The 19,475-nt window shown below is 38.6% G+C and overlaps 1 protein-coding gene across 1 annotated transcript in view; it reads left to right on the top strand.

Annotated features, from left to right (window-relative positions):
• The window catches only part of MROH2B (maestro heat-like repeat family member 2B), a 76,707-nt gene that overhangs the window by 20,934 nt on the left and 36,298 nt on the right, over positions 1 to 19,475 (top strand). Inside the window, exons 12-19 of the mRNA XM_011944417.1 lie at positions 902 to 1,024; positions 2,404 to 2,517; positions 4,075 to 4,231; positions 4,370 to 4,410; positions 5,034 to 5,175; positions 5,754 to 5,797; positions 7,665 to 7,772; positions 17,509 to 17,625. Of these exons, the coding sequence (XP_011799807.1) occupies positions 902 to 1,024; positions 2,404 to 2,517; positions 4,075 to 4,231; positions 4,370 to 4,410; positions 5,034 to 5,175; positions 5,754 to 5,797; positions 7,665 to 7,772; positions 17,509 to 17,625 (846 nt within the window). The remainder of the gene's footprint in view (positions 1 to 901; positions 1,025 to 2,403; positions 2,518 to 4,074; positions 4,232 to 4,369; positions 4,411 to 5,033; positions 5,176 to 5,753; positions 5,798 to 7,664; positions 7,773 to 17,508; positions 17,626 to 19,475) is intronic.

Here is a 19,475-nt window from a genome sequence, read left to right as displayed (position 1 = left end):
AAAAAAATTAAACAAATTAAAACCAAATTATTATAAATACTATAATACAAGTTCATAAAACTTCACTCTAATTTCTAGGGCCAGATATATTTCAGAATTGACAATTTTTCAGCTTTTAGAAAAACATTTCTCTGATAGTAACCCACAATCAAAATCCATGAATATTTCTGCAAGAAAATTAATGCATATCCACACAGCATAGAATAAGATTACAAATAGCTTTAAAACAGTTCAGTTTGGGTTTGCCACCAAATGAGTTGGCACTAAACTTAAGAAACAAAATTCCAGTTTTCATAGTTGTTTGGACTTTGAAATTGCGAATAAGCAGTTGTGGACCTGTAGTTCAATATGTTATCTTTGGTTGAGTAGTTTAAAAGCGAGGCAGTGTTTTAGCCCAAAGTTACCCAAAAATTCATAATCTATAGTGATAGACAATATGTCTTTGGGAACCAAGGAGAAAGATTTTGCCTAAAGAGAGCATTTCTGGTGACTCTTTCATAACCTATCAGTCACTTTCTGCAGGTTGAGCATCCCTAATCCAAAGGAAATCTGAAATGCTTCAAAATTCAAAACTTTTAGAGCCAACATGACACTCAAAGGTTATGCTCAAAGAAAATGCTCATTATAGCATTTCGGAATTTGGATTTTCAGATTAGGAATGCTCAACCAGTAAGTATAATGCAAATATTTCAAAATTTGAAAAAAATTCCAAAATTTTAACACTTCTGATCCCAAGCGTTTTGGATAAGGATTATTCAACCTGTATTAACATTATTCAATTTATGTTCCTTTTTCAAAAATGTTCCCACTTAATTATCCTTAAGATTATAGAATAAAGGAAGGTAAATTTCTCTTCTGCAAAACATAGTAAAATGTTGCTATTGCGTTGTTCTTACCCTAGGTAAGAAATTCTGCTCTTCTCCTCATCCAAACCATGTGTGAAAAGTCCTATATTGAAGCTCGGGAAGGATGGCCATTGATTGATTATGTCTTCTCCCAGTTTGCAACGTTGAATAGGAATCTGGTATGCAGAGGCTACAGTTCTGAGTGATGCACTATAAAAAGTACAGTTCGCTCAACTATGTTTATTCTTAAAAACTATTAGAGTCCTTAATCTGTCACAGGAGTAGAGTAAAAAAAAAATTGTAAAAAAGTTAAAAATGACTAGAGTTCAATTAAATAACTGATTTTGAAGTAATATTTTAATCTTTAATCTTGTCACTTTTGTTGATAATTTTTACAGCCTCTAGTTTTCTCAGTTCTTTTTTTTTTTTTTTTTTTTTTTTTTTTTTTTTTTTTTGGTAAAATGACCTCTAACTTATAATAAGCACAAGATAGGTTAAATCAGTTTTCTCTAAGTTAACCTAGCCACCAAAAGCTTGGATTGGGATTGTCTGGAGAGGGGCACGGGATTGCTTCAGAGAAAGCGAAAGAGATATCAATACTTGCTGCAATGGTGTCTTAGTTCATTCAGGCTGCTATAGCAAAATACCATGGAGCAGTGAAGTAAGTTCTATGAAGTGCATTTCTAAAATAGCTACTTCTGAAATCATAAACAAGTTTATTAGGGTTCTAACCCTTTGCTGTACACAAACAGAAATGTATCTGTTATATAAATGAGAAAAAGCTGTATGCTGATGGAGCATGCTTTTAAAATCCTTTAAAAACACTCACCATATATAAAGGAAAATACCGTGAAATGATGGTTTATAAACAGAAAATATTTATTTCTCACAGTTCAAGATGCGGGGAAGTCCAGGACTGTCTAATGATTGTCTCCTTCCTAACAGATGGTGCCTTCTCACTGTGGAAGGGAATAGCTAGCTCTCCAGGGTCTCCTTCATGAGGGCATGAATTCCAAACATGAGGGCCTTTTTCTTATGACCTAATCACCTTCCAAAGACCGCACCTCCTAATACCATCACCTTGGGCGTTTACATTTCAACATGAATTTTGGGAAAACACAAACACTCAGACCACAGCAACTGAGGTCAACTTTCTTTGGATAAATTGGCTGAAAAATATGCGCTTATGATCTCTGTGATTTTAGCAAATTAGTTGCAACTGAAATCACAGTTCCTTCCACAAAGAAACATGCTTTGAAAATTTTGCCCTTAAGAAAATGACAAAGGTCTGAGAAAGAGAGGGGATATCTGCAGTTAAAGGAGCCTCACAATTTCTGTTTCTCTCTTTCAGCAAGGGGTGTGTTTTCCAACTAATTCCTCCAAGGGGCCCTTTCAAACAGGGATTAGATGTTGAAGGCCAAGATTTCTAGGTTCCATGAGCCACTTAAGTTGAGTGACTACATCCTTTACTCCAGAGTCTGAGAATGCACCCAAGGAAAGACAGAGGAGAACAACCTTAGGCGTCATTAACAAGTCACCTGTTTGATCTTTCTTAAAGGAGAAACCAGTGAAAACTAACTTTCATGAGAATGAAAAGGAAGAGGAATCTATCCGAGAAACAAGCCTTGAGGTCTTAAAAACCCTGGACCCACTGGTCATTGGAATGCCTCAGGTAAGGGGTCTTTTGTCTCCACTTACAGTTACTTTGATCACCTTCTTAAAGTCCAGCCTGTGTAAGAATAAAGGCATGAGTTTGTGCTCCATTTATCATCAGCTTCCTGATGCTCTGACTAGAGGAGGTGTATTGCAATACTGTGTCCAGCACATAGTGCTTCCTCAAAAACAGATTTTGAATTAATTAAGATAATTAATATAAAGTATCTTACATCTGGATAGTTCATGACAATTTATATATATAATGTTAGTATACTATTTCTTTTCTTCCTCTAATGCATATGGTAATATTAAGTAGTGGTTTTAATGCAACCAATGCCAAACTTACCCTATTCCATCTGGGAAAGTGTTAAAAGCAGCCATTCTCAGGCCTCACTGGAGACCTGATTCACTTGAAGCTCAAGGGGAAGAGCCTTGGAATCTGTAGTACCCAGAAGTACATAGCACAGTCAGAAGACAAACAACAGACCACACCATTTAAGTAGTAGATCAGAGGCTTCATCTAGGATGATATGTGGTTCCTGAGTTATCTGGGATATTTACTTAAACTGCAGATTTCCAGGTCACATACCAGACCTACTGAATCAGCCAAACTGGACTTAGAGACCAAAAGTCTACAATCAGCTAAGTTCCAATATTTCTGATACATACTAAAGTTTAAGACCTTCTACTATACAAGTAAATGATGAAAAAAATAATCTAGGGTCAAACCCTAAAGGGCCTGGAATGCCAAACTTTTACCTTATGGTTGATAAACCAATGAAAATTTTAAGCAAGAGCTAAACATTTAAAATGATAATTGTAGGGAATCAGTAGATTCACACATGAGTAGACTAAGAGCAAAGAGACTATATAGGAGATCAGATGCAACTTTTGGGAACTACAGCAATGTCATTACAATAGAAATGAGACATGGAAGGGCACAAGAGATCTTACAATGAAAAAAAGACTGAGTCTGATAATTAAATATAGATGATAAAGAAGAGAGAGGAGTGCAAGTTGACACCAAGGTTTCCATTAGCACAAGAGAGTTTTCTAAGGGACATAAAACATACTAAAGAAACACAATGTTTCAGACTTCCAGAGCAGGCAGGTCAGAGCCTGAAGCACAGAGGACAGTAGCAGCCCATTCACTATCCTCTCCCAAGCTTCTCCACTGGGGCAGTCACACTCCAATCCTGGAGTTTTAGGAAGTACTTGGGAGATTTTTGGTTGTCACATTGACAAGAGGAATACTGGCACTTGGTGAGTGGGGCCCAGGGATGCTAGCATTCCCCTAGTGTCTGGAGCAGTCCCTCATGACAAAGAATTGTCCTGCCCCACATTCCAGCAACATCCCCACGGAGAAACACTGACCAACACTCACTACGGCTAACACCTGAAAATGAATGTGCTATGCAGAGGTTTCATTTAATGATCTCATCTTGACTTGGCCCGAAAAGCAAAATAATAACAGGAGAAAAGCTTCTACATCAGAGAAAAACATGTAGTGAGGACCAGGGAGAAGTAATGGAAAAGAATAAGTAATCCTTGCGTCTTGCCCTATTTTCCACAGGTGCTGTGGCCAAGGATCCTGACTTTTGTGGTACCTGCGGAATACACAGAAGCTCTGGAGCCCCTGTTTAGTATCATCAGAATTCTGATTATGGCAGAGGAGAAGAAGAAGCACAGTGCCAAGGAGTCAACAGCACTTGTCATCTCGACGGGAGCTGGTCTGTACATTCATAAACACAGAAAAGCTTTTCTATTATGAGGGATCCATTTCCAGGAAGGCTACAGTGCTTTGACCTTAAACCCAACCCCAATCTCTAACCCCTACAGTGATAATGAAAATTGCTTTCTCTTTCTAGTGAAACTTCCTTCACCACAGCAGCTACTGGCCAGACTTCTGGTGAGTGAGTTACAAAGAACCAAACTACAACAAATTTAAGCTGATAAGGATAATTCAGTTCCAAATAAACACTAATGTAAATTACATAGAGACTCCAAACAAAAAGAAACACTAAAAAGGCATAATAAATTTCTGCTATACTAGTGACATTCATGAATATTTATTATCCACACGATTACCTTCCCACTCTGAAATACTTGTTAAACTTTACTTATAATTTTAAAGTGAGCATATACTGAATCACATTCGTACGTACCATCAAACAAATTCCACATCTGTTGTTTGGATTTCCCATCTCTCTCTTTGGCCCCATATGGGTCATTTACTCAAGCACTCTTTCCTCGTGACTTTATTTAATTAATTGATATATCTAAGTCTTCTTTCCATTTATTTTTGATTGGTGCTTTCCACGTATTTTTCACCTTCATCCTTAGGGAAAAAGAAATGGGAGAAGGGCTAAGTATTAGCTTCATTCTAGAATAAATAAGAACAGACTGTGATGATTTGTTAAAAGATTATCCAGTGCAGAAATCAAAGGAATTGGAACAATGGTAAAAGGAAAAAATAAGTGGGCCTTTTAAAGGCCCCTGAACTTGATGAGCTCTTTCTCTTCTATCCTTCAGGTAATATCTATGCCTGCCAGTTTAGGGGAGTTACGTGGGGCTGGTGCAATAGGGCTTTTGAAGATACTGCCTGAGATCATTCACCCAAAATTGGTAGACCTATGGAAAATACGTTTACCTGAGCTTCTGCAGCCTCTGGAAGGTACGAGGGAGTGGGGCTAGGTCTTTACCTAGCAGGGCAGGAACATAAAGAAATGATGCACTATTTCTCTGTGTAAAGCCATTATTACTTGTTTTAGGCAATAAAAACAATGAACTTGATATGCAAGGTAGATAGCTATTTTTTTCTTCTTGACTCCTCATGTTCTGTTTCTCTGCCAGTATTCATACTACAAGAAGACCTAGTGGGTAACATTCTTAGTGGGAATTTTTACTTTCACTCTTGTCTTTTTCTTGTATCTAGAGAAATTCTATTTTAGTATTGTTCTAAAAAGTTATTAATCATGTTAGAATATCAAAATATGGTCATTTCAGTAGTCATCGAAATTAGCAGAAAGCCTAGATTTTTATGATGGATTGAAGACCTTCTCTCTACCTAGCACTTTAATGTTGCCAATGTAGTAAATTTGATTTCAGATAAGCATTATGAGCAAAAAGAAAGCTTAAAATTGAACTCAAGCATCACTGGAGGCCTGGCAGGGAGAATTTGAGTCTAGGGGTGGTTTTTGTTTCTTTTTTTTTTTTTTTTTTTGCGATTATTACATCAATTTTTGTTTCTAGGAAAGAACATCAGTACCGTTCTATGGGAAACCATGTTGCTTCAGGTAAGGCTGGCTTGCTTCTAGAATAATTGTTGATAATGGCATGATGAAATCAGCTAAAGTTACCCATCCTAAATTAAAGGAATTAGATTCCCAAGGATAATAACCTTTTCTTTTCTTTGGAAAAGAACTAGAATGTTATAAGTGATCCACTTAAGGATAACGTTCTTTAAATCGCCATAATTTGAACAACAATCTTAAATCCACTTGGGTAAGTTTCAGACAGTTTTGAAGATTTTACTTAGCAATATTTTTCCTCTGTCTTTCTTAAATCTTCTCTAATTTTCAACTTTTTACTTCTTGCAACTTTATTCTTTTACCAGCCACATAATGAAGCACAGAGTAATATAATTTCCACTTCCGTGCCCCTAAACACAACTGTATTTCCTCTTCTATTTGTGGCTTAATGTCTTTTTCCTAATGTCTAAAAAACAAACGGCCACATTGTATCCCATTTCCAAAAATGAATTTCCTCTCTCACCCATAAACTTCTTGGAGCTTTACAACTAACAGCACTACAGGTGATACCAAAACCCAGAAATAGTAAATTGCAGACAGGCGGTGGACATTGATTTTACAAAGATGTGACTTCAGAAACTTGCAGGAAGGAGGAAGCCCACAGATAGGGAGCTTTTAATATAGAAGGTTTTCAGTTTATAAGGCACCTACCTAGGAATTACCTATGGCTTCTTAGAAGAGTCAGTTTTCAATGATCTCTCCACAGCACCTCCTCTACCTTCTATCTCCATCCTTCCAGATTTAGAATCTCTGGGGGTGGTACCTGAGAACTGGCATGTTTTAAAGGTTTCCATCAGTGATTCTTATCCAATATAAGATTTGAAAGTGACTGCTCTACTCTCCTGGTCCTCAATTCTAGGATCCACCTCTCTCCTATATTTATGGTTCTTTTATGTTCCATTCCCTCTCTCAAAATTCCTACCAGATTTCCTTCTGCTACCATTTTAAAATAACTGTCTCTACTAGGGAGAAAAATATTTTTTTTCTAATGGAAAGCCTTGACAACAGTTCCTTTTCCTCTTCCAGTTTTGAATATATTTCTGGTCTTTTTTTCCCCAAAACTGTCTGCCCATGTCGTCTTCTCTTAAATTTCTAAAACTGTTTAGTTTCTTTAAAGAACCCATGAATGAGCTCCTATTAAGAGCATACATACACATCCTTTCATTGGTTTTGCTTGGCATTGTGTCCTTTTCTAAGCTTAAAGTTGAAAAAATATAGGAGAAATAATATATATATTGCAATGTGTTTGTCAAAAAGAAAAAAGAACACCTTTCTATGTATTGTTCAAAGAAACAGGACATGGGTTCAAAGGATTGATGTGACCCTGTCTCATAGGTATTGGTAAAACCACGAATCTTTAGTTACCAGAGTTGAAGTTTGCAGAAATGTACCTGTACATCGAAATGTGCCTGTTCTTTAAGACATTTAATTCTTGATTCCAAAAATCTCCATCCTGTTTGGGTCTTTTTTATTAAGTATGTAATAAGTTAAATTAATATTAACAAATGGAGTTTTTCCAAATCTATCGAAACTAGAAAAATGCCAAATTTAAGTTTCAGATTAGATTAGTTTCTATTTTAGGTCTTTTAGCAATGTTTATTTAAAGGAAGAAAAGGAAGTTGCTTTTCCACATTCTGTGTATCTTATTCTCCGTGCAAATTCAGAACATATCATAAAATGTTTTTTAGAATAAAGTAACAGGAAAGTTTCAAAGGAATTAATTATTTTATAGGAAAAGTAATAATACTATTTAAAATAGATTTAAACTTTTAAAAGATAAGATAACCAAAAAAATACCAAGTAAGCACATGAAACTGTCATATTCATATCTAACTTCCACTACCTACAACAGTTGCTGAAAGAATCCTTGTGGAAGATCGATGACGTGGCCTGGACCATTCAACTGACTCGGGATTTCAAACAGCAAATGGGCAGTTACAGCAATACCTCCATTGAGAAGGTTGGTTTTTCAGCTAAGGGGAAAACCTTAGCTTTTACCTGTGATCCAAAATGGCTTCTATAGCTCCATCTTGTCTATATTACAATCAAAGGGAGGGAGGCACATTTAGGAAAAAGAGTTCCTTCTTTTTAAGGCTACTAGCTGAAAGCTGAATACTATCTTCTCTGCACCTCACATTTGGCCCAAATTTACTTGTATGGCCTCATGTATCTGCGAGGAAGACTGAGAGGTAGATAAGATAGATATGTGCCTGACTAATATTCAGAAGTTCTTTCTAGAGGAGGAAGAAGAATAGATACTGGAAGGCTAACAGCATGGCTTAATGTCAGCTTCTGTCTTGGCTTCCATTATGCCAGTCTTGTGACGCAGGCTATCAAAAAGAATCTACTACAATTTAACATAGGCTTATAGCTAAAATAATACTCAAAAGCTAGTTCTAGGAAAGGGTGCCCAAAGAAATATTTTTTAATTTCCAGTGACAAAGAGGTATGGCCATGGAGAACAATGATTAAAGGCCCCACATCCATGTGTCAGTTAACAGGACAAGTCAGAGCAATAAAGCATTTTTCAAACATTATTCCTTTCCATGTTTTTAAAGTCAGTTCTTCTATTCCTCTGTCTCTAAATGACCCCTACCTAACCTTCCACCTTATAGCCATCCATTCCCAATGGGGTTTGAAGCCAGTTTCCCCCCTACTTAATACTAATGGGGCTTTAGGTAAATTATATTATCTCTCTGGATCCTCACCATGCTCATCAATAAAATAGAAACAATACCCACCTCTGAGGGTTGTAGTATTGTGAGGGTTCAATGACATAAAGTATATAAAGTCCCTGGTGAAGTGCTTAACACAGGGCATGTGCTTCATATAAAAGTAGCTTGGAACATGGTCTTTGAATATGGTCTTTATTATGTTAATACCATTCATAAGTTTATTTTCCTGGAAAAATATTTACGTTTCTCAGTTCCAGTACTCAGTATTTCTTTCCACAAATTATTCATTATCAATCTTTGACTCACATATGTAATTTTCAAAATTCTCTTCGCATAGGTATTTTTCAAAACTCTCTAGTTTGGTGCAGAGTACTGATTTTCCAAATGGGTTTATCAAACCCATCAAGACACATAAGAAAGATTTGGCGAGTAATGCTCCATCTTCTTATAACACAGACTAGCTCTGTGCACCTCAGGTCACGCCATGTATTTTTTTTTTATTATTATACTTTATGTTCTAGGCTGCATGTGCACAACGTGCAGGTTTGTTACATATGTATGCATGTGCCGTGTTGGTGTGCTGCACCCATTAACTCGTGATTTACATTAGGTATATCTCCTAATGCTATCCCTCCCCACTCCCCCCACCACAGGACAGGCCATGGTGTGTGATGTTTCCCTTCCTGTGTCCAAGTGTTCTCATTGTTCAATTCCCACCTATGAGTGAGAACATGCAGTGATAGGTTTCCTGTCCTTGCAATAGTTTGCTGAGAATGATGGTTTCCAGCTGCATCCATGTCCCTACAAAGGACATGAACTCATCATTTTTTATAGCTGCATAGTATTCCATGGTGTATATGTGCCACATGTCCTTAACCCAGTCTGTCATTGATGGACATTTGGGTTGGTTCCAAGTCTTCACTATTGCGAATAATGCTGCAATAAACATACTTGTGCATGCATCTTTATAGGAGCATGATTTATAATCCTTTGGGTATATACCCAGTAATGTGATAGCTGGGTCAAATGGTAATTCTAGTTCTAGATCCTTGAGGAATCGCCACACTGTCTTCCACAGTGGTTGAACTAGTTTCCAGCCCCACAAACAGTGTAAAAGTGCTCCTATTTCTCCACATCCTCTCCAGCACCTGTTGTTTCCTGACTTTAATAATCGCCATTCTAACTGGTGTGAGATGGTATCTCATTGTGGTTTTGATTTGCATTTCTCTGATGGCGAGTGATGATGAGCATTTTTTCATGTGTCTGTTGGCTGCATAAACGTCTTATTTTGAGAAATGTCTGTTCATATCCTTTGCCCACTTTTTGATGGGGTTGTTTGTTTTTTTTCTTGTAAATTTGTTTGAGTTCTTTGTAGGTTTTGGATATTAGCCCTTTGTCAGATGAGTAGATTGCAAAAAATTTCTCCCATTCTGTAGGTTGCCTGTTCACTCTGATGGTAGTTTCTTTTGCTGTGCAGAAGCTTTTTAGTTTAATTAGATCTCATTTGTCAATTTTGGCTTTTGTTGCAATTGCTTTTGGTGTTTTAGACATGAAGTCCTTGCCCATGCCTGTGTCTTGAATGGTATTGCCTAGGTTTTCTTCTAGGGTTTTTATGGTTTTAGGTCTAACATTTAACTCTCTAATCCATCGTGAATTAGTTTTTGTATAAGGTGTAAGGAAGGGATCCAGTTTCAGCTTTCTACTTATGGCTGGCCAGTTTTCCCAGCACCATTTATTAAATAGGGAATCCTTTCTCCATTTCTTGTTTTTGTCAGGTTTGTCAAAGACCAGATGGTTGTAGATGTGTGGTATTATTTCTGAGGACTCTGTTCTGTTCCATTGGTCTATATCTCTGTTTTGGTACCAGAACCATGCTGTTTTGGTTACTGTAACCTTGTAGTATAGTTTGAAGTCAGGTAGCATGATGCCTCCAGGTTTGTTCTTTTGGCTTAGGACTGTCTTGGCAATATGGGCTTCTTTTGGTTCCATATGAACCTTAAAGTAGTTTTTTCCAGTTATGTGAAGAAAGTCATTGGTAACTTAATGGGGATGGCATTGAATCTATAAATTACCGTGGGCAGTATGACCATTTTCACGATATTGATTCTTCCTACCCATGAGCATGGAATGTTCCTCCATTTGTTTGTGTCTTCTTTTATTTCATTAAGCAGTGGTTTGTAGTTCTCCTTGAAGAGGTCCGTCACATCCCTTGTAAGTTGGATTCCTAGATATTTTATTCTCTTTGAAGTAATTGTTAATGGGAGTTCATTCATGATTTGGCTCTCTGTTTGTCTGTTATTGGTGTATAAGAATGCTTGCAATTTTTGCACATTGATTTTGTATCCTGAGACTTTGTTGAAGTTGCCTTTCAGCTTAAGATTTGGGGCTTGAGACAATGGGGTTTTCTCAATATACAATCATGTCATATGCAAACAGGAACAATTTGACTTCCTCTTTTCCTAATTGAATACCCTTTATTTCTTTCTCTTGCCTGATTGCCCATGCCAGAACTTCCAACACTATGTTGAATAGGAGTGGTGAGAGAGGGCATCCTTGTCTTGTGCCAGTTTTCAAGGGGAATGCTTCCAGTTTTTGCCCATTCAGTGTGATGTTGGCTGTGGGTCTGTCATAAATAGCTCTTATGATTTTGAGATATGTTAGATCAATACTGAATTTATTGAGAGTTTTTAGCATGAAGGTCTGCGGAATTTTGTCAAAGGCCTTTTCTGCATCTATTGAGATCATCATGGGGTTTTTGTCTTTGGTTCTGTTTATATGCTGGATTACGTTTATTGATTTGCATATATTGAACCAGCCTTGAATCCCAGGGATAAAGCCCACTTAATCATGGTGGATAAGCTTTTTGATGTGCTGCTGGATTCAGTTTGCCAGTATTTTATTGAGGATATTTGCATTGATGATCATCAGGGATATTGGTCTAAAATTCTCTTTTTTGTTGTGTCTATGCCAGGCTTTGGTATCAGGATGATGTTGACCTCACAAAATGAGTTAGGGAGGATTCCCTCTTTTTCTACTGATTGGAATTGTTTCAGGAGTAGTACTAGCTCTTCCCTGTACCTCTAGTAGAATTTGGCTGTGAATCCATCTGATCCTGGACTGTTTTCGGTTGGTAGACTATTAATTATTGCCTCAGTTTCAGAGCCTGTTATTGGTGTATTCGGGGATTCAACTTTTTCCTGGTTTAGTCTTGGGAGAGTGTACGTGCCCAGGAATTTATCCATTTCTCCTAGGTTTTCTAGTTTATTTTTGTAGAGGTGTTTATAGTATTCTCTGATGATAGTTTGTATTGCTGTGGGGTTGGTGGTGATATCCCCTTTATCATTTTTTATTGCGTCTTTTCATTCTTTTCTCCTTTCTTCTTTATTAGTCTTGCTAGCAGTCTATCAATTTTGTTGTTCTTTTCAAAAAACCAGCTCCTGGATTCATTGATTTTTTTGAGGGGTTTCTTGTGTCTCTATCTCCTTCAGTTCTGCTCTGATCTTAGTTATTTCTTGCCTTCTGCTAGCTTTTGAATATGTTGGCTCTTGCTTCTCTAGCTCTTTTAATTGTGATGTTAGGGTGTCAATTTTAGATCTTTCCTGCTTTCTCTTGTGGGCATTTAGTGCTATAAATTTCCCTCTACACACTGCTTTAATTGTGTCCCAGAGATTCTGGTGTGTTGTTTCTTTGTTCTCATTGGTTTCAAAGAACATCTTTATTTCTGCTTTCATTTCCTTATGTACCCAGTAGTCATTCAGGAACAGGTTGTTCAGTTTCCATGTAGTTGAGCAGTTTTGATTGAGCTTCTTAATCCTCAGTTCTAATTTGATTGCACTGTTGTCTGAGAGACAGTTTGTTATAATTTCTGTTCCTTTACATTTACTGAGGAGTAAATGTAACTTACTTCCAACTAAGTGGTCAATTTTGGAATAAGTGCAATGTGGTGCTGAGAAGAATGTATATTCTATTGATTTTGGGTGGAGAGTTCTGTACAGGTCTATTAGGTCCGCTTGGTGCAGAGTTGAGTTCAATTCCTGGATATCCTTGTTAACTTTCTGTCTCGTTGATCTGTCTAATGCTGACAGTGGGGTGTTAAAGTTGCCCATTATTATTGTGTGGGAGTCTAAGTCTCTTTGTAAGTCTCTAAGGAGTTGCTTTATGAATCTGGGTGCTCCTGTATTGGGTGCATATATATTTAGGATAGTTAGCTCTTCTTGTTGAATTGATCCCTTTACATTATGTAATGGCCTTCTTTGTCTCTTTTGATCTTTGTTGGCTTAAAGTCTGTTTTATCAGAGACTAGGATTGCAACCCCTGCCTTTTTTTGTTTTCCATTTGCTTGGTAGATCTTCCTCCATCCCTTTATTTTGAGCCTATGTATGTCTCTGCATGTGAAATGGGTCTCCTGAATACAGCACACTGATGGGTCTTGACTCTTTATCCAATTTACCAGTCTGTGTCTTTTAATTGGAGCACTTAGCCCATTTACATTTAAGGTTAATATTGTTATGTGTGAATTTGATCCTGTTATTATGGTGTTAGCTAGTTATTTTGCCCATTAGCTGATGCAGTTTCTTCTTCGTATCGAGGGTCTTTATATTTTGGCATGTGTTTGCAGTGGCTGGTACCAGTTGTTCCTTTCCATGTTTAGTGCTTCCTTCAGCAGCTCTTGTAGGGCAGGCCTGGTGGTGACAAAATCTCTCAGTGTTTGCTTGTCTGCAAAGGATTTTATTTCTCCTTCACTTATGAAACTTATTTGTCTGGACATGAAATTCTGGTTTGAAAATTTTTTTCTTTAAGAAAGTTGAATATTGGCCCCCACTGTCTTCTGACTTGTAGAGTTTCTGCTGAGAGATCAGCTGTTAGTCTGATGGGCTTCCCTTTGTGGGTAACCCAACCTTTCTCTCTGACTGCTGTTAACATTTTTTCCTTCATCTCAACTTTGGTGAATCTGATGATTATGTGTCTTGGAGTTACTCTTCTCGAGGAGTATCTTTGTGATGTTCTCTGTATTTCCTGAATTTGAATGTTGGTCTGCCTTGTTATGTTGGGGATAATATCCTTCAGAGTGTTTTCCAACTTGGTTCCATTCTCCCTGTCACTTTTAAGTACAGCAATCAGATGTAGATTTGGTCTTTTCACATAGTCCCATATTTCTTGGTGGCTTTGTTCATTTCTTTTTACTCTTTTTTCTCTAAACTTCTCTCGTCGCTTCATTTCATTCATTTGATCTTCAATCACTGATACCCTTTCTTCCAGTTGATCGAGTCGGTTACTGAAGCTTGTGCATTTGTCACGTAGTTCTCGTGTCATGGTTTTCAGCTCTATCCGGTCATTTAAGGACTTCTCTGTGTTGGTTATTCTAGTTAGCCATTTGTCAAATCTTTTTTCAAGGTTTTTACCTTCTTCACTTTGGATTCGAACTTCCTCCTTTAGCTCAGAGAAGTTTGATTGTCTAAAGCCTTCTTCTCTCAACTCGTCAAAGACAATCTCCATCCAGCTTTGTTCTGTTGCTGGTGAGGAGCTGCATTCTTTTGGAGGGGTAGAGATGCTCTGATTTTTAGAATTTTCAGCTTTTTTGCACTGCTTTTTCCCCATCTTTGTGGTTTTGTCTACTTTTGGTCTTTGATGATGGTGGCGTACAGATGGGGTTTTGGTGTGGATGTCCTTTCTGTTTGTTAGATTTCCTTCTGACAGTCAGGACTCTCAGCTGCAGGTCTGTTGGAGTTTGCTCAAGGTCCACTCCAGACCCTGTTTGCCTGGGTATCGGCAGCAGAGGCTGCAGAAGAGTGAATAATGCTGAACAGCAAATGTTGCTGCCTGATCATTCCTCTGGAAGCTTCGTCTCAGAGGGGTACCTGGCTGTGTGAGGTGTGAGGTGTCAGTCTACCCCTTGTAGGTGTATCTCCCAGTTAGGCTACTTGGGGGTCAGGGACCCACTTGAGCAGGCAGTCTGTCCATTCTCAGATCTCAAACTCTATGCTGGGAGAACCACTACTCTCTTCAAAGCTCCATGCCATGTATTCAACAGCTTCCAGACTCACAAGATTATTCCAGAATACTGGTGTTACTGGTAGGCAAAGCAATTTTAGTAATTAGCTGCCTAGATGCTCTCAAGCCTTATGCTGAAGAAGAGTAAAGTAAGAATGTACCAATTAGCTTCTGCTGTATCACAAACTAACCCTAGTGGCTTAAAATAATAGCCACCTATTTATCTCACAATTTTATACCTTGACACTTTCGGCTGGGCTCAGGTGGGTAGTCATCTAATCTTAACTAGGCTTACAAGGTATACTTGAGGTTGCCTGGTATATGATGCATCATTTTTTTTTCGAGTTGGAATATTGCTCTGTCACCCAGGCTGGAGTGCAGTGGCACAATCTTGGCCCACTGCAATCTCCATCTCCTGGGTTCAAGCAATTCTCCTGCCCCAGCCTTCCGAGTAGCTGAGACTACAGGCACATGCCACCACACCCAATTCAAATACAAATATATATTTGTATATAAAAATATACAAAACATATTTGTAAAATACAAATATATTTGTTTGTATTTTTAGTAGAGACGGGGCTTCACCATGTTAGCCAGGATGGTCTTGATCTCCTGACCTCATGATCCGCCCACGTCAGCCTCCCAAATTGCTGGGATTACAGGCTTGAGCCACCACACCACTGGCCTATGATGCATCTTAAATAGCACAGTTGATTTCTGTTCCTGTTGTTCTCTCATCCTCTAGCAAGCTAGCCCAAGCTAACTCTCAGGGTGATAGCAACAAAGTATGCAAGGACTCTTGAGGTATAGGTGTAATAACCAACCTTGTATTTAACATGAATAGACGCTCCCTTAGATATCTCACCTTGTTTTAATATGAGTAGGCTCTCCATTAGCTGAGAAAACCCTTGGCTCCTTCATTTACAAGACATCAAGGGCTCCTTACCCACCCCCTTCCTGAAGGACTTAACTTGTGCAAGCTGACTCTCAACATATCAAAGAGTGCAATTAACTGAAAAGGTACTGAGGCAAGTAATGTCCGCAGTTCCCAGGAGTTCACTTGGGAGTACCATAAAGCCCCTGTGTTTGTGTCTGGCAGATAATACCCAGAGCCCCCACACCTGTCACCCTGTGATGAATTTAAAGTCCCTGCACCTGGAAATGTTTGTTTTCCTATAACCGTTTGTCTTTTTAACTTTTTGGTCTGTTTCACTTCTGTAAGAATGCTATAGCTAGAATACCCCTGCCCTCTCTAAACCAAAGTATAAAAGCAAATCTAGCCCCGTCTTAGGCCGAGAGAATTTCGTGCGTTAGCTGTCTCTCAGTCGCCGGCTAATAAAGGACTCCTGAATTCGTGTCTCAAAGCGTGGCGTTTCTCTCTCACTCGCTTGGTTACAACACAGGCTCAGAACTGACCCATTATCATTTTTGCCACATTCTATTGTCCAAAGCAAGTCAAAAAGCCAGCCCAGGTTCAAATAAATGGGAAAATAGACTCCTTTTTTGATTGAAGAAGCTGCAACACCCCGTGGTAAGGAGACATGGACAGAAGCAGGATAGAAAAGTTTCTATTTTTGCACCCTACCACATTTTCTCCCAGTGCTAGGCTCCTGATTTCTTGGATTCCATGTGAAGCCCCAAAGCAGGAATGTACTATGCACTGGACCAAAATCTGCAGAGAAGCAACAGGTCAGCAGGACTGGAAGGCACTAAGACTAATATTTTACACCTAAGTCGAACTTTTCATTGCATGACATCAATTTTTTCCCGCAGCACAACTTTCCCAGATTCTTTCCACTCTTTCCTTCAAGGTGGGCTTAAATAGACTTTAGCAGCTTCGTCCCCAATTCGTATTTATGTCTGTATTGTACACAGTTTTCTCTAGTATAATTTCCTTATTATAGGGACTTTGACCTGAATAAGTGAAAGTGGGGTGGATGCGACCTTGGGTCAGATTCTCACTCTGATTGAGGCTACTGTCACTCTGGGAGTTGAGATAACAGCAACTGCTCCACCTCTTTTTAACCTTATGCACCCCTCTCCTTTCAAGCCAGACTGAGCTGCACATTTCTCCTGAATGTACTAATTTAACTTGGTCTGTGTCTATTAGAATGTCCTCTCCTCCTGCTCCACAGATTCTCCTATGGTCAATAATGACCACTCATTAGGAACAGTCCTGCCAGCTATGCAGAGTCCTTGAAGTCGACCACCAACTAGCCAGTTTTGTCTCTTGTGTGTGACAATATGGAGATTCTAAATAAATGCCAATCTGATACTATATGGCTAGGAATGATTTGAACCTTATAAAAAAATTAAAGCCATCTTCAAAATAACCGGTTGGGCAAGGTGGTTCACACCTGAAATCCCAGCACTTTGGGAGGCTAAAGCAGGTAGATCCCTTGAGGACAGGAGTTTGACATCAGCCTGGCCAACATGGTAAAACCCCATCTCCACTAAAAATACAAAAAGTAACAGACCATGGTGGCACACGCCTGTAATCCTGGCTACTCAGGAGGCTGAGGCACAAAAATCGCTTGAACCTAGGAGGCAGAGGTTGCAGTGAGCTGAGATCATACCACTGCACTCTAGCCTGGGCAAACAGGGTGAGACTCTATCTAAAAAACAACAGCAGCAACAACAAAAAAACCCTCTTCAATGAGCATTTGTAGAACACATATAAACAACCAGGAACTATGCAGTGGAAATAATGAATAAGACCCTCTGCTACAATGAACCCAAATCCTAAGCATGGAGACAAGCAAGAAAATAAAAAATTACAATGGAGAGTGAAGTATATTTTAGGGGCAGGGCACAAAGTAGAGAAGAATATAGGAGAGCAAAGATAGAGGGCAGAGCCTGGAGGGCGAAACACTCTGAAGAAGACAGAAAGCTTGAGATAGCTGGTTATTAAGTGGTTATTAAGTCACCCCAATTTCTTTCCTTCAGATGATTATTTTAACTCTTTCCACTCTTCATCAGAGTCTTGCTTTCCAACCTTTAAAATCCTGTTGCTTATCTTTTGTTTTCCAGAAATTCCTTTGGAAAGCCTTGGGAACCACCTTAGCATCCTGCCAAGATTCAGACTTTGTAAACTCACAGATTAAGGAGTTTCTGACTGCTCCCAACCAACTGGGGGATCAAAGACAGGTGGGACCCCTTGCTCTCAATTTCCTCTTATGATGATAACAACTAATCCTACCCACAAAATATCTGACAGCTTTTATAATAATGTTCTACTGAATCAGAATTATCAATTAATACACTCAGAATAGCCTAACAGAATTTTTCAGAAAAGTTAGGCTTTTCTATTTAAAAATCAATACTTCATTTTTAGCCAAGTTTGTGAAAATATTGAAAAATGAATTTCAATAATTCTTACCTAACGAGAGTATCTTTGATATATTTTGACCTTGGCTTGACTTACAGCATGATTGTGAGCATTGAAATGATTGAATTTATAAGCTGAAAGTTACTTATAGACTAATCTAGAGAGAATGTAAAGATAACCTGAAGTGTTTCTGCAAAGCTTTACCTACTTCCTACCATAGCCTGTGGCTATAGAGCATATGTAAATATGGAGGAAGCAGAATATGTGTATTTTGTTGTTGTTGTTGTTGTTGTTGTTGTTGAGACAGAGTCTCACTCTGTCACCTGGGATGGAGTCAGTGGCAGGATCTTGGTTCACTGCAACCTCTGCCTCCGGGTTCAAGCTATTCTCCTGCCTCATTCTCCCAAGTAGCTGGGATTACAGGCGTCTGCCACCATGCCCGGCTAATTTTATATTTTTAGCAGATAGGGTTTCGCCATGTTGGCCAGGCTGGTCTTGAACTCCTGACCTCAGGTGACTCACCCACCTTGGCCTTCCAAAGTGCTGGGATTACAGGCGTGAGCCACCACACCCCACTGAAGATGTATATTTTTAAAACAAACAAATAAACCAACAAAAAATAGTTCCCAGGCTGATAAAGACCACCAGTATAAAAAAAAGTATAGTGTGTTATACTTTCTCCTCAGAAATGATGAGATATTTAGGGTTCTTTCTGACACATTAAATGACCAGAAACCACTAGACCTCACTGAACTTTTGGAACTGCTTTTATATTACTATTATTTCCTTTTTTCTTGTCAGATATTATTATCATTTATTGCTGTTGGCACCACCTCAATATCATTTTTTTCCATCTTAGCTCTGGTATAGGTTAGGAAACAAAGTAAGTTGATTTTAGATATAAGCATATAATAAGACTCTCATTCAAGGTCTGAGAGTTTCACAAACTTAAAAAATAAATCGTGACTGGGCACAGTGGCTTACGACTATAATCCCAGCACTTTGGGAGGCCGAGATAGGCAGATCACGAGGTCAGGAGTTTGAGACCAGTCTGGCCAACATAGTGAAACTCCGTCTCTACTAAAAATACAAAAAATTAGCCGGGTGTGGTGGTGTGCACCTATAATCCCAGCTACTCGGGAGGCTGAGGCAAGAGAATCACATGAACCCGGGAGGCGGAGGTTGCAGTGAGCCGAGATTGCACTATTGCACTCCAGCCCGGGTGACAGTGTGAGACTCCGTCTCAAAAAATAAAAAAATAAAAATTGTGACGTCCAATTGAGCTTCTCAAATGCCTTTTTTACTTAATTTTAAGTCCTTGAATATGTCTTACATACTCAAGTCGCTTAGTAAATGACCTCTGGATGAATAAAGTGTTAACACATGACTTTCATAACCCACCAAACCTACTTGGTTTTCAATCTCCTAAGTAGAATGTTTTCAATCATGTGATGCCAGAGCTCCAATTCTAGCTTCATACTAGAACGATTATTATCTAGACTCTACAAGAATGATCTAGTCTATGAGTTTTCACGATGGCTCTGGCAGGGTTATGCAACTGAATGACATATAACAGGTTTCAGGAACAAATTGCCATGAAGGAACTCTGGTGAAATCAGCTTTGGACAAGAGAGGTGGGGACAGCGGGAATATATAACCTGAGTGTGAA

Source organism: Colobus angolensis, unplaced genomic scaffold (assembly GCF_000951035.1).
Source record: "Colobus angolensis palliatus isolate OR3802 unplaced genomic scaffold, Cang.pa_1.0 Scaffold230, whole genome shotgun sequence".
Lineage (NCBI taxonomy): Eukaryota > Metazoa > Chordata > Mammalia > Primates > Cercopithecidae > Colobus > Colobus angolensis.
The sequence above is the reverse complement of the archived record's forward strand: the minus strand, read 5'-3'. Positions and strand labels throughout refer to the sequence as shown.